The sequence below is a fragment of the Euleptes europaea genome, chromosome 14 (genome assembly GCF_029931775.1).
Source record: "Euleptes europaea isolate rEulEur1 chromosome 14, rEulEur1.hap1, whole genome shotgun sequence".
Lineage (NCBI taxonomy): Eukaryota > Metazoa > Chordata > Lepidosauria > Squamata > Sphaerodactylidae > Euleptes > Euleptes europaea.
In genome coordinates, this window is record NC_079325.1 from 58,732,996 (window position 1) to 58,748,099 (window position 15,104).

The window sequence follows — 15,104 nt, forward strand, 5'->3', positions numbered from 1 at the left end:
AACTTGCATACCTAGAGTCATTAGCAGCCTCACCTGCGTGTGAGGCAGTCAGCTTATTTAATCTGTCTTTTTGCTCCTAATAAAGTAGCATTGCTTAGGATCACCCGCCTGGGTGTGAGTCCTTTTTGGGATGCAAGGGATAGACGCCTGAGTCTGGCACATGCATTACACATATAAATGTTAAGAGCTTTTCCTGAGGGTCATGGCTGCCTTGATGGGAGTCAGTTCATCTCATGTTGGGCTTTCCTCTTTCCCTGCTGTCTTCTACTTTTCCTAGCATTATTGTCTTTTCCAGTGAGTCTTCTCACAATGTGACCAAAGTAGAATAGCCTCAGCTCGATCATTGTAACAAGATGCATGAGTGGACTCATGATAAGCCTCATTACCCATCTTGTTTCACATTTCTCTGACCACCCAGAACCCTCCAGCAGTGGCAACCCCAATAATCACAAGTCAAGTAAAATGTGAAAAGTGCTCCAGAGCGCAAAATATTTTATTTAAGAATGTACATTGTCAAATCTAACATTTAGGAAAGACAGTGGCTCTTTGCTCCAAAGAAGTTTCTCAAACTGAAAGATGTTTGGCTGTCTACCCAGACAGAAATCAGAAAACGAAGAGAAGGGAAAATGTGCATCTGAGAAGGTCTTGGGGACAAACTGCTGCCACACTGGCAGGACTGGTAGGTTGTTACTCATTCCTTCTAAACACAATCCCTTCATACTGTACTTAAGGCTTTCTAGATCCCAAATACATGGGACTGACTCACGAAGGGTCACCATAAATAAACCCCCATTAACATTTTATCCATCAGAATTATTGATGTTTGAGTGAAGTGGCTTCCAGAGCAAACCTTGGTCTCCTCTTGTTGGACTGTTCAAGTTTTTTTATACAGATGTGAAGGTTTTGGGGATTTCCTGCCCCAAGCTGAAAGGGCTTTCAGGTCAATCACTGGAGAGTCTCACTGAATCTAAAGCCACTTAAAAGTGTACCTGTTAGCTAATTAAGATCTCAGTCACTGATAATGGAAGAAGTTTGAAACAGATAAGCAGAAAACCAGACTCCCATGCTACAGTTTAAAAAGAAAGCTCTCTAGCTGTTACTGCTTCTTGCTGAATTTTCTGGAATTCAACAGAGGGAGAAGGAGCCATATTGCACTTCAAGAGGACTCATCCGAAAGGACAGCAATGCCTACTGTACAAAGAGCTGCTGTTTCAGACTAGACAGTTGGCTTAACAAGGCGCCAAAACACAAACTACAGACGTACGCGAGGAAAATCCACTTCCAATTAACTCTTAGATTACAAATCACAGTTTTGTTGTTTTCATTCATTATATGTCTCTGTTTATTTGGATGAGCTATGCTTCCCTCCAAAGGGAAAAGAGGAAGAAAAGGGGTCAATGTGAGGAAAAAAATCTCAGCCAAATATCTTAATGCTTCAGGTAAGTAATAAACCCAGCTGGTGGTTTATATGCATAAAAATTGTGCCCCAGTCCCCGTAAGGCCACAAACTGCAGTGTTAAAAGGGGGTACGTATTCCCTACACATTGGGAAAGACTTTCAAAAATTACTTAAAGAACCACTGAAGAGCAGTCTCCAAATTCCAGTCACAGAAGCTGAAGCGAGGGGAACATCCCTGTGCCTTCCATTCTTGTAAGAAACAGAGTGTGGTCCTTACATTCCTGTTGGTTTGTCCCTCTCTAGTCCCCGAGAGCATTTTAACTGGCTTCAGGACAACAGGTATATTTGGTAATTGATCTAAGTAGACAGCCCATACAAACTGATAATCTTCTCACTACTGAGAATAGATTCTATGTGCCATGGGATCTTGAGTAATTGTTCAGAAATCCATGCATGAAGTAGTAATTTGCTGTATGCTATTTTAAAACGGGGTATTTTCTTTGTCCCGTTCTGCCACCCAGTCTTGAGCTTCCTGGAACCGCAGCAGACTGAAAAGGCAAAACACTCCTGTTAAATTCAAACACCTTGGCTGAATCTAATTTTTACCAACTCAGCAGGGAAAAAAACAAACACTTTCCTTTGAATACAGACACAAGTCTCACACTCTGTGTTACATTCCCTCCAAGCTAGCAAGGACTACTTTGTGCAAGAACATTTCCAATATGCCCCGTGAGGCCTCTCCAGCCCCCAAAGAGGACATTGATTTTGGAGCAAATCCTGGTTTCGCTTTTCATATCCCTCCTGCGCCAGCCTCAGCTCAGTGGATGCCTGGTACCTTCACAGAATTGCTGTGAGGATGAATGCCGTCAGGATCATTACCTGTGCAAACTGAGCAGGGTTGTAGAACTGGACCGTTCCTGTTGAGGATCCTTCCAAAGGTGGCTAGGAGAGAACTTCCCATTAGTGAGATGCAGAGAGTTAAGCAAAGTTTATTCTGTCAGCTGACCAAAAGAAAAGAGTGCACAACAATGCTGGTACCCCAACTAGGTACAGAGTGGCACATATTTCACATGGATACGACATAAAGAAAAATTCTCATATTCCCAACATCTGAGAAGCTTTTATGTGATCAACACCACAGGTTCTGGTGAAAGAAAGGCCCATGCAAAAACTGCATCAGTGCATTTGGAAAAGGGGGAGGGGAAGACATCCTGGGTATGCCCTCAACACTAGCCTGCTAAAGCATCTCCTCTTGCTTTGAGGTACAAAGGGTGGCTTTAAATGCTCCAGCAGCCCCACGGAGGCAGTTGGAAGAGCTTCCATGGGTAAGCTTCTTGGTAGTCTGGCTCTCCTCAGCGACCCCCAGCATGAAGTGGAAAGCAAAAGCAGCATCAGATACCAAAATGAAACACAGACTAGCCCTCGAAACTTCACTGCAATGAGTAAAAGAGCATTTCCTCTGGGAAGAGTCTGTGGACCCTGAAGGTCCAATGGATTGAATCCCAAGAGCAGTTTTTAATTAAAAGCCTCGAGGATTTTAATCAAAACATCACCTATATTACAATATATAAATATTTTGGGTGAAATAAATATAGTCATCCCCCTGTTCTGGGGACTAGAATAAATTTCCCCTCAGACAGAGAAACTGAGCTCCCAGCACGTGGAACCATAGTGTTCTGTAGCACCCCTTCTCTTGGTAGTGGACCACCGGCCCTTTTTGTCTCTCCTCTGGTTCTAGGAAGGCTAAATGAAACTGCACCCCCCCAACACTATTTCTTTGGGCAAGAAAGGCCCCATGTCTCCCCACTGAAGGGACATGCCCAATACATTCAGATTCTAACAGCCCATTCCTAAACGGGGGGGGGGGGGAGCCGCATAGGAACCAGCGTGACCCCTATGCCGATGTCCGTGCCACTTGCACTGTGCAAACTGGCACAGACACTAACGCTGGGCAACTTACACCAGCCCCGAGTGCCACCTAGAAGCGCAAACCAACACATGGGCTGCCTCCCCGGCAGCATATGTCTAGCACGAATGTTCGTGCTGGTGCCCTGGGAGGCATTTTTGAGGCATTCCTGGGGAAGGAGCTGCCTTTAGGCAGCTTCCTAACCCCTTCAGCCCCCAAAAGCACCATTTTGCAAGAGGCAAGATATGCCTGCAAAATCGTGGCGCAGCCCTGTGGAACTCTACTGAGAGTTCCATGGGGTTTTTGAAATGAACTTTTAAAATTTATTTTTCCGCTTAATGCGCTGGCAACAAGCCGCTCTGGAGGCAGTGTGACTCCAGCTGCCATGGAACCATCCCCACCCCACTCAGGAACGGGCTCTCAACGTTGCTTCTGAGAGGGTGATGAAACAAGACAAAGCAGCAGCTCCCGGAGCAAATGGGGGTTTCACCGATGTCATTCTCAGAAGAAGCCATTCATGGGAGAAGGGGCGTTGAGGCGTTAGTGCAAGTACGGAGAAGATGTAAAACAAAAAGAGTGGTGGGTAAGGAAGAGAACAGAACACAAAGGACAGCCAGTGCAAATGGCCAGCCGAAGGTACCTGATTAAAATGCTGGCTTACTTCACGTGACAATGAACTCATTGAACTAGAGCGCGAAAGCTACAAAACAGCAAAAAAGATGACATACAAAAAAGGGAATCCAAAAGTCACCATGCAGGCCATTGCCTCAAGCTTTCATTTTTCCTAGTTTTTAGAAAACAAAGAGTAAATCTCCCAGCACCAACAGTGAAAATCATCCACTCTACAAAATGCAAGTTAGCTTACATCAAAAAAGGACACTCCACATTATAGAACACACACGGACAATGCCACTAGAGAGAATGCCTACGTAACCCTGGTGACTGCAGCATGGTACAATTTAGCATGTTTCTGGCATTTAACATGAAACAAATCAACGACATGCACAAAGGAAAAGAAAAGCACCTTATCTGAAAGAAACAGCAAGCTACTGGGGTTGCTTCTTTGAAAGGGGCACTTTCATAAATCGCAGAAAGCTCTACTCAAGAAGGCTCCCAGCTACAATTAGACTAAGCCTGGCACTGCTAGTTCTCAATTTGAAGACAATGTTACATTTTCCTTCCTATGCTCTTTCCAGCCGCTGTTCTGGGCCACAGGGATTAAGCAGAAGTAATGGAAGGTTTGAGATATGCCACCAGCTGTCCCAAATACCCACTTAGCAAGTCAGACCTACCTCTCCGCACTGGGAGCCATCTAGATTGGATGAAGGGAGCTCAGAGCCAGGTGGCAGGACAGCAGAATTTAAGTACTACGGGAAAGAAAGGGTTGACCTGTTAGTCATATGGGGAAAGAAACCACAGGTCATAAACAAAGGTGCAAAGCAGCGGACTAAAGGTCTTTAGCTAATGTGACAATACAATTGTTTTTGCTACAGAGAAGTTCTGTTGGGGCACAAGTCCAGGACCACTCATATCTTTCTCGGGGACTTAAAGAATTCTCTCAGCGCTGCCACCCAGCAAGGTCTTCCACCTCTATTTATGCGGAGCATCTGCCACCCCCAACTTACAGGACGTTCGTCACTCATTTCTGGTGCGGTTTGGTTCCCTGATGCCATCTGCTCTTCTGCCCCCTGGCCTTCTAAAGGCTGCTGCTCCTCCAGAGCTGCAAGAAGAGACCACGTGTTTAGCAAACAAAACCAGCCTTGCATTCTTCAGGCCAAGGTCAGCAGATGGAAAACAGCCTGAGATCAAGCAGTGTGCGGTGAGCTGGACAGGATCCTGGTTGGATCCCGGCACAAAGAGAAATCCTCTCTGTCTTTAGAAGAGTCTGTGACTTGCTAGCAAGTTGCAGTCTTTCAGCATGCTTTAACACACAATTTTGTAGGAAAAAAAGATATTTACATTGCTTGATCAAAGTGTCAAAATTAGAGACCATGCGCCTTTTAACAAATCATCTAAACAAAACAAATACTGATAACACCACCACCGCAGAACACCACACCAAATAGCCCTTTACCTAAACACCAAGTATGTAGCCCGCCCTTCCTCCAGCAAGCACAGAGAACACAACTCAAACACTTTTAGAAGGGAAGCCGTTGGGTGGGGACGCGAAAACAGAGTCCAAGTACAAGTCAGCGAAAGCCTACTAAGAGGGGGCAATATGTAGGCCCGCCTCTTGATCCTGACCTCCTTCCTTGGGCACTACTCACCAGAGTTTGGTACAAACACGTTTGATGGAATAGGCATGGGGGCCAATGGGGCAAAAAGGTCGGATGGAGCAGGGACAGCACCAGGTGGCTTGGCTCCACTCGGGTTTAAAATGTCAACGTAGCGTCCTCTGTTTCCTGCTGCAAAGCAAAGGAGACAGACAAGTGGTAACCAAGGCCTCATTCAGACAGCAAGAGGCTCAGGCCTGGAAGAGGGGGAGGAAGCAGCCAAGAAGCAGTGAGCCCTGCTGGTTGCTCTGGTGCCTGGGGATAAAAGCACTTGGCAGGTGTGGGTGGCACACACAGCAGATGCACTGGCAACTCAAGCAAAGCAATGAACATTCACCCGCCTATTACTGGGTCCAGTTTGTACACAATTTGGCACTGGGGAAGTGAAACTGACATAACACCTCTTTCAAATACATTTCCTACCAAACAGTATTCTAGCCCAAACAGAAAGGGGAGGAATTCTGTGCCCAGCCAACCCTTTGTGGGGTTCTCAAGGCAAGAGACATTCAGAGGAGGTTTGCCATTGCCTGCTTCTGTGTTACAACCCTAGTGGCCTCCCATCCAAGTACTAAATAGGGTCAACCCTATTTAGCTTCAGATCTGATGAGATTGGGCTAGCCTGGGCCATCCACGTCTGGGCACAGGAGGTTCTTTCCTTGAAAATTAAGCTGGATAAACACTTGCCCAAGGCTACAGATTTAGGTCTTCTGTCCAAATCCCACCTCTCTTCCTCACTGGGAGACAAAAATCTAACAGGCCAGCTCACACAATGATATGGCAGCTCAGGTGGGAAAATCCTAGAGAAATGTAGAACACAGAGACTCACCCTTTCTACCCCGGACAACATACACAGTAAGAAGATTTTAATGTAACTATCTACAACATTAAAGAATGAAAATTCCTATGTATACTGTGGACATATACTACATATTTTCAGAGATGTCTTCATTGTTTAAATGGGACTAGTTTTGTCCCACTCATGGACAAGTACAAGACGTTTTAACAGCAGAGATTCTTTTCTTTACTACAAAAACTGTGTTTTAAACCTTCCCACCCCACCTCTCTCAAGCAGCAAAACCCAAGATATATATGCTTAGGTGCCAGAGTGCAGCAGTTTACTGTTCTCCCTCTGCCATACTGGGAACACCATTTGTGTGGTAGACAGCTAAACCACTGTATGTTGTAAAAGCAGTAAAATAAGTTGAGGTTTCACATATTTCAATTTGCCATCTCAACATATAAAGCATGAACAGAGACCACCATTAACCACAGAGTGCAACCAGAACCAGGAAAACCAGAACATCAAGTCAACTTGGGCTCTACAGTTCAGAATAAAGCTCACAAATTTGCAGCCAGGGGGATGGTGGGAGCTACCTGCTCTCCTGGAGAACATGTTGACAGGGCCACTGGGAGGACCTCCTTGTCCAAAGGAAGACGCCTGAGGAGCTTTAGGGAACCCTGTAGGAGGCGGTGGTGGTGGCTTGCTCTGCAAGAAAACACGGTTAGCCCCTGAAGGAACATCTTTGTGAATGGGGGCTTCTGTCCTGTGCCTTTGCTAACACACCTGCTCGCTTGACCCAAGACAAGTTGGACTTCTGGATATATTGGGCATAAATCAGAAGGGGACTTCCATGGATCTGCTCCTGTGTTAGAAGAAAAGAAGGCTCCCTGCCCTTTCACCCAGGAAATTCTACCTAACTGAAACCCAGTCAACTGAGGCAGAAGTGGATCTCTCAAAGGCAGAGTTACCGTACTTGTCACTCTTCCTTTGGCTGTGACTAGGTCTAGCAAAAGCAGCTTTTAACAGGCATTAGCCAAAGAGGATTTTCTGAACTCAGGAACATGGGATCGCCCTGGTACAAAAAGCTCCATAGAAGGAGGACAGTAGCAGGGAGCAGTGCTGGAAAGTGGAGGACTGGTGCTTGGCAGTTCATTGGCACTGCTGGCATCCCCAGCAACAGGCGGAGGCCTCAATATTTCAAAGCATTGGGTGGAGGAGGGCTTGGCTAAAAAAGTAACCTCTAATCTAACACTTACTGCAGGCATTTCACTGCCTGCCCATCAGTTACCATGCTCAATTTAAGATATTAGCTATCACATAAAAAGCCCTTCATGATCCTGGACCCTCATATCTGCGAGACTGCCTCTCCCCCAATGCTCTATTACGACAGCTTTGCTCATCAGAGCAGGGCCTTCTGCAGGTGCCAAACTGCAAATGGGCAAAATCAACAACTTCCCATACATGTACCTTCTCTGTTTCGGCGCCCACATTATGGAACAGCCTGCCTGAGGAGGTCAGGAAGGCTCCCACTTGCATGGCTTCCCACAAACTATGCAAAACTGAATTATTAAGGAGGGCTTTTCTATGCAGGCAAAACAGTCACACTGTACTAAATGTTTCACAAAGTAACTTGGATAAATTATTAGGGACTGTGGTCTATACTGCTGTGTGTAGCTTGCTGTAAGCTGGATCCTACTATATAATCTTGCATCATTTAATGTGGCAAGTTAATACTTATGCTTAATACTAACGTGGCAGGTTAATACTTCATAAGTATTGCTTTGCTTCATAAGTATTTGTTTTTAGACTTCTGGTTGGTTCTACAACCCTAATTCCTATTGCAATGCTCACTGAATGTCCCGTCCTGTCGATTGTATTGACTCACTGTGTTGTAATGTGCCTTTCTCATTTGGACTCAAGGCACGACTATTAATGGCGCAAATAAATAATAACAGTTTACTACACAACAGCGTGACTGGCACCAATTCAAGCTTGAGTCTGGCAGACCATTTACCTCTTCTTCTGGTTCATCCAAGTTGACCCACCGCTGCTTCTTTTCATCCCAAACAATCTATGTGAAGAAAACAACATTTCTGTTTTTACAAGGAGCACGGAAGAGGTGGTGCAAGAGCCAGACTGCTTGGAAAAGGCCCTAGATGCAGACTCGACATCTAGCTCTGCAGGGCTCACCCCACCACTCACAGAGAGCCCCATTCACAATTCCCATCATGCAAAAGAGCCACATTTACTTCCATCCCAGGCATGAGGCAGGGAAACTTGCTGGTTTACCCATTTCTCTGCTGGAAGCTATTTCAAGGTGGAAACCACCTGCCAATCACAAGCCCCACTGGGCCAGGGCCTTGCCCACTTTCCTGAAAATTGGGCTAAATGCCACACTGAGGAAAGTGGTCAGAAGAGCCACAGGTGGCATGTCAAAGAGCCACATGCGGCTCCTGAGCCACTGAGTATCACTGACCTAGCTGAACATTTTGATTCTTTAAAACCCCACATGCTAATTGCTAGGCAAGTACATACACATTGCCCAGACTGTGAGCACAAGTAACAGATGCATACTTCCTCCTCTATTGCCAGCCTTGTTGCACACCCCAGATTCAGGTGTCAGGGATGATAGTTCAGGCTACTTACGGATTTGTTCTTATCGTCAGGGAGGTGAGCTTCATTCTTGCCTTTCCGCATTAGCCAGTCAAACCATGTTCCACCTCTCTAAATACAAAGACACCCTTTAAATGACTCAAATTTATTCTGGACTGGAATCTGCTACGTCAGTAAGAACTAGGTGCAAGGTTTACAATCCAAGGCTCTGAAAAGCCGCAGGGGATTTAAGCCAGCATTTCCCAGAAGCCAGGCACCCTGAGGCCACACAGAGCTCGGTCAGTGATCGAGGAAACAAAACTAGCCCCCCAAGAATGGGACAGGAGTAACAGCAAGGGGCCCCTGCAGGCCTTGGTCAGCAGGCAAGTCAAGGTCATGGCAGAGTGAAGAGGTGCATTTCTGTTACCTTGCTGATTGGGGGGTGGGAACATGACAGGAAGTTTGCACTGGCATCAACTGGGAGGGAGAAATGACTTTTTTACGCTTTGCGCATGTACAAGAATTCTGTTTCAAGGGAGCAGAGCAAAGAGGCCAACTGTGCCAGACACAGGAATGCACCAAGAGCATTCTAATTTGGAAGCACAAGTTTAAATGCTTGATACAGTTTCAAATGGGTGTCAAAAGCTGCCTTGAAAGCCTTCTGGACAAGCATGGACTTGCAGTGATCCATGCATGGCAGCTGTCTGGAAATGGAGAGGAGAAGCTAGTTGCCATGACGGATATGGTGAGGCTCACTGGCAGAAAAGCTATCTGGGAATTCTCCTGTGAGGGCTGCTGGGACATTGCAGAGGGATGCTATACAAAGAAGTGGTGTAGGAAGGCTCCTTGTCACAATACCTGCGCACTCTGCAGGCTTTATTGCAAAACCCGCACCATGCAGACAAGCAAGCTGGGGGAGGGGGGGAAGTGGAGGCACCGGCCAGCCCTCCAAGGTCACTGGATACCTCAGAAGACAGAAAATGCAGTAGAGGCAAGCCTGATCTACCTTTTGGGGTGCTGGCTCTTTTTTGGTTTCCTTCTCTTCAGGGATAGGCAGACGGGGCAGAGAGGGCTGCTGTGCCAAGGAATTCGGTCTCTCTTGTCCTATAGAATGCACGGAGGATTCCGAGGTAGTCCGAGATCGCCGCCCAAAGCTCTGTGATTGCAAGCAACAAAATCATGTTAGGCTGTGAAAGATGACACTTCTAAATGATTCCAGCAGCTTGTGAGTGGGAGAGCGGGAGGGGAAGAGACAGGAAAAATAACCAATAAATTGAGATGCAAAGTCATTCAAAGAGTGAAATGTTGAAGTGGTTTAGTGGGAGTAAATCTTTTTGTAACATACCATGTGGACTGAAGACTGGGAGGCAGATCTGGATTGTCGGCCCGAGCCCTGGTTGGATACAAAGCCCGCAAGTGAACAAGCAGCTCAGCCAGCTTCCTGACAAAGGAGCAGAGTTGGGCCTGGGCCTTCAGCCACAGGTTGGGTTCATTAAGCAGAAAGACCAATGATGCACAGGTTTCGGATCCGGTGAGTCCTGCACTCACCTTCCTCTGCTGCAAGAAGCCAATGGGTGAGGAGGCTCTGACTGCCCCCTGGGCTATACAAATCCAGCCCCTACCATTTGAACAGCAAAGAGGGCCTTGCCAAGCCCACCTGTTTTTTGTTAGCTGCAAGGTGCTCAGCCAGTGATACACCTGCCCAGCCAGACCCCACCCTCCTCCACACACAGGTGTATTCATGGGCGAGTCCAACATCTGAGACTGTTCTGTGAGCACACAACACAGCTATCTTCAGAATGCCATGTGCCCACCAGACCATTCACACTTCTGATTGTCACCACGCATGAGCAAAACATTCCAAATTGGCACCCCACCCAAGCGCCTGTTAAACCAAGGATTGGCAGGGAGGGGTGGGAAGTTTTCACAAGAGCCTTGGGCAACATAAGGGCCAATAAGCCTAGGAAAGAGTAATAAATGGATACCATGCTTTCCATCTTCCCATAGAAGTCATCGTCCCTGGGCTCTGGTCCAGCCTTCCAGACAGGAGACTCGTGAGGGGTGCCCTGTATAGCTAAGAGATGCAACAGGATAAGGCAGCGACACTCTGCTCCCTGACAGCGGCACTGCTGGTTTATGAGAACTGATAGAGCAGGTCTCTGCTTACAAAAAACCAAGAACAATCAAAACATTCTCTGCTTTCATTTACATGACAGGTAAAGCCCATTTTGACAAAGAGTTTGCAAGACCCTCACTGAAGGAAGTAAAAAGTACAAAGCAAGAGGGAACTGACATTTCTTAGCCTAGAAATAATGACAGAGGCAACTATTTTCCAGTCCCCTCCCATCCATTCTGATTCTTTTGCCTCTTCTGCATCCACAGAAGCCCCCCACCCCTCAGTACAGATGCAGACTTCATCATTCTCTTATCCCACCCCCATCCATAGCACAAGGAGCAGGAACAACACTGCCACGAGAGCCCAGCGCAAGGAATGAGAGTCGGGTACAGCCACAGGCAGGAGCGCGATGTGGCCTGGCACTGCCGCCGGGACTGACCAAGAAGGAGCCTAACCTGTAGCGCAGATACATGAGCTGGTCTTTTGGAAAGCCTTGCCTCTGAGAAGAGATGGGAGCAAAACAGTGGTAGCATGCCCAAAGCTGAGCACAGCCCTTGGTTCAGCGGCAAGACCAGGCAGACTGGAGGCACAGCCGGCCAGCGTCTAGAAACAGCCGAGCCACACATCAGCTGGAGAGAGGAAGACCTCCTAGTAAGGATCAGGGCCACACTAAGCTGGAGAACTGGGGCTTTAGACTTTGTGATCCTGAACACGTCAGCCAGTGGATGGAACACACAGGTGTACAGTCAAAGAGGGCTTTATTTAGAGAAAGTATTCCCTCACCCCCACTAGAATTTTTAAAATAGTGAAGTTACACCACAATTACTTTCATTCCTGCAATGGACAGAAATCCCAAATACAACATTTCTGGAAGATTCCAAGGGAATCTCCTAAGAGGGGAGCAGTCACCCAGAAAACCTCATGCTGGATGGCTATTCTGTTACCGGCTAGAGGACACCGTGCAATAATCAGAAAGGATCCCTGCAAGACGCAGGATCTTGGTCAAGGCTTCCACCCTTAAAGACAGCCACAGAGACCCCCTAACCCCGCCCCAGACAAACCTGTTTCCTGGTTGATCGACACTGGCAGTACTGGTGGCATTGCTGTGCCCTGGCCAGGCGCAGCCTGCTCATCTCCACGCGCATTTGAAAAGGAAGGCCCCAACCCCACCGAGGATGGACCAGCACCGACAGCCTCTGACTGGGGAGGAGGCACCAGGGCAGCTGAGCCTTCAAGAATGTTTGCAGGAGCTGGAGAGGATTTTTTAAAATGTATTATTTGGAAACATATATGCTGCTCCTCCAGGCAGCTCACAAAGTAGAAACAGTATAATAAAGTATTATTTTAAAAGTTTTAGGTGAGTAGCTGTGTTAAGTCTGAAGGAGTAAAACAAAATTTGAGTCCAGTAGCTCCTTAAAGTCAAAAATTACTTTATCAGAAAATCAGCAGTATCTGACAAAGTGAGCTTTGACTCATGAAAGCTGATGTCCTGGAAAAAACATTTGTTAGTCTCTAAGGAGCTACCAGACTCAAATTTTGTATCCTTAAAAACAACATAAAGATTATCAAGAATAAAATAAGCCCCCAAATGACAGAAGCAGCGCCTGTAGTTTTAACTGATGGCCTCTGAGATCTCAGTGGCCATTATGAGGGTTTGCTAGGCAACCACAACAATATTGCCAGCCTTCAAACGTTCAGAGGAAGTGGGGACGGGACAGGGTCTTTTCCAGAGCTGATCTTGATGTCCCAAGTCCATCCCTGCTCCCCAGTGCTTCAGACGGAGGTCTCATTGGGGCCAGGCCTGGCAGCCATCACCAGAGGACTCACTATCCCACGACTTGCACTGTGCAGCAAGGCCAAGCAGCAACTTATTTAAAACTTTTATTACCGGCCTTTCTGCCTTATAGGAACTCAAGGCAGCTTACAACACAAACACAATCAAATAGCTTAAAAACACAACCCCCTCCCGAAATTACAATAAATAATTTAAAACTGTCAATGTCATCCTAAATAAAATTGCCTTCAGCAGCTTCCTAAAGGTTGAGAGTGAGGGGGCCAAACGCACCTCCCTGTTCCATAATCAGGAGGCTGGCACTGAAAAGGCCCTCTCTCATGTACCCACCAGCCTAGCTTCTTTAGTCAACAGGACAGTCAAGAGGGCCTCTCCCTGTGATCTCAGTTCCCAGGCAGGAACTGAGACAAGACGGTCCTTTAGATACTCTGGTCCCAAGTCATATAGGGCTTTAAAGGTCAAAACCAACACTTTCAATTGGGCTCAGAAGTGATCAGAAGCCAGTGTAATTGTTGTAATATTGGGGTTACATGATCCTGGTAACTGGCCACAACCAGCAGTCTAGCTGAAGCATTCTGTACTAGCTGCAGCCTTCCAAACACTCTCCAAGGGTAGCCCCAAGTAGAGCACATTTCAATAGTAGGTATAAATGGACATAATTAAGACAGATCAAATTGAGCCAGGAATGGGTGCAGCTCATGCACCAGCCTAAGCTGGGCAAAACCACTACACATTACAGCAGCCGCCTGATTCTCTAAGGGAACTGCTGTGTCAAGTAGCACTCCCAAGCTATGAACCTGACTTTCCAGGGGGGTGTAACCACATCCAAAACAGGGGAGATTTCAAGTCCCTGGTTTTGCTTTCTTGTAACCCAGAGAACCTCTGTCTTTTCTGGATTAAGTTTGTTTATTTATTTATTTTCCAAATTTATAGCCCGCCTTCATTCCCAATCAAGCCGGGCTCAGGGTGTTCACCCTCATCCAGCCCATTACTGACTCCAAGCACTGGTTCAGAACATCAACAGCATCCTTGGAATTAGATGAAAAAGGCAGAGCTGGGCATCACCCGCATATTGATGAAACCGCAGCCCAAACGCCCTGATGACCTCTCCCAGTGGCTTCAGGGAGATATTGAATAGCATGGGGCATAAGATTGAGTCCTGCAGAACCCCACAGGGCAATGGATGGGGCACAGCAGGAATCCCCCAAAACAACCTTCTGGGACCAACCTCCCAGACAGGACTTGAATCATTGTGACACGGTGCCCCTTAGTGCCAATGCTGAGGTGTGGCCCAGTAGGATACCACAGTGGATCGTCTCAAAGACTGCTGAGAGATCCAGCAGAACTAGCGAGGTCACACTCAGAGAGCTGCCAAAGGCAAGCCTCACTTTGACCTGTCCTCTTTTGCTCAGACAGGAATTTCACCACGCACACGGGGGCAACAGGGATCCTTCCAAAACCCCAGCATGTTGATGATGCCTTAATCTCTGAGCACACAAAATCCCTGAGAAAAACAGCAGCCTGTAACTTAGTAAGTATTCTCATCAGCCCAGAGGCCTGCTGGACTTCTGGCCCCTGCCCTCATCCAGTTTTCTACACCTGAAGAGATGGGAAATACTAACCTGAAGGCATCAGCTGGATGCTCTGCACGGGGTGCGCCACCGTAGGCAACAAGGAGGCCAACAATGTGTTCCCAGGACCCAAGTTCATTTCCTGGCCAGCTCCCATTCCCTCGTTTTGGCCAACATGGTCTAGTTCAGAGCTTGATGTATTGCAGACATATTGCTGGGGTGTGGATCGGTCTATGCTGTAAGCTACAGTACCCTCCTGTAGTGAAAGCAATACAGAGAGAAACCCAGAAAACATCTCCATGGTACTAGTTACTCAGCCCGAGTGCTCCACTCCAAAAGCTTTCTAGGGCTCAAATTAACTTAACCTGCTGCTTGGCTTCTCATACCCTCACAGAATCATAGAGTTGGAAGGGACCACCAGTGTCATCTAGTACAACCTCCTGCACAACGCAGGAAAAACACAATTACCTTCCCCCACACACACACCAGTGACCTCTACTCCATGCCCAGAAGATGGCAAATAAAAAAACAAAACACATCCAGGATCCCTGGCCAATCGGGCCTGGAGGAAAATTGCTTCCTGCCCCCAAAGTGGCAATCACATTTCCCTGGCCATGTAAGAAAGGGCCACAAGAGACAAACACTGGTGCAACCCTTCCTGCCCTCCCTCTCATG

The 15,104-nt window shown here is 47.1% G+C and overlaps 1 protein-coding gene across 1 annotated transcript in view; it reads right to left on the minus strand.

Moving 5' to 3' along the window:
- Positions 1-1,396: 1,396 nt before the first annotated feature.
- The window catches only part of SEC16A (SEC16 homolog A, endoplasmic reticulum export factor), a 43,195-nt gene continuing 29,487 nt past the window's right edge, over positions 1,397-15,104 (minus strand). The window contains exons 18-31 of the mRNA XM_056860389.1: positions 14,481-14,685; positions 12,128-12,316; positions 10,936-11,024; positions 10,296-10,343; positions 9,957-10,106; positions 9,005-9,082; positions 8,373-8,429; positions 6,952-7,063; positions 5,572-5,709; positions 4,930-5,024; positions 4,597-4,671; positions 3,945-4,004; positions 2,278-2,340; positions 1,397-1,946 (exon numbers count right to left, since the gene is read on the minus strand). Coding sequence (XP_056716367.1) covers positions 1,875-1,946; positions 2,278-2,340; positions 3,945-4,004; positions 4,597-4,671; positions 4,930-5,024; positions 5,572-5,709; positions 6,952-7,063; positions 8,373-8,429; positions 9,005-9,082; positions 9,957-10,106; positions 10,296-10,343; positions 10,936-11,024; positions 12,128-12,316; positions 14,481-14,685 — 1,431 coding nt within the window. The 3' untranslated portion in view covers positions 1,397-1,874. The remainder of the gene's footprint in view (positions 1,947-2,277; positions 2,341-3,944; positions 4,005-4,596; positions 4,672-4,929; positions 5,025-5,571; positions 5,710-6,951; positions 7,064-8,372; positions 8,430-9,004; positions 9,083-9,956; positions 10,107-10,295; positions 10,344-10,935; positions 11,025-12,127; positions 12,317-14,480; positions 14,686-15,104) is intronic.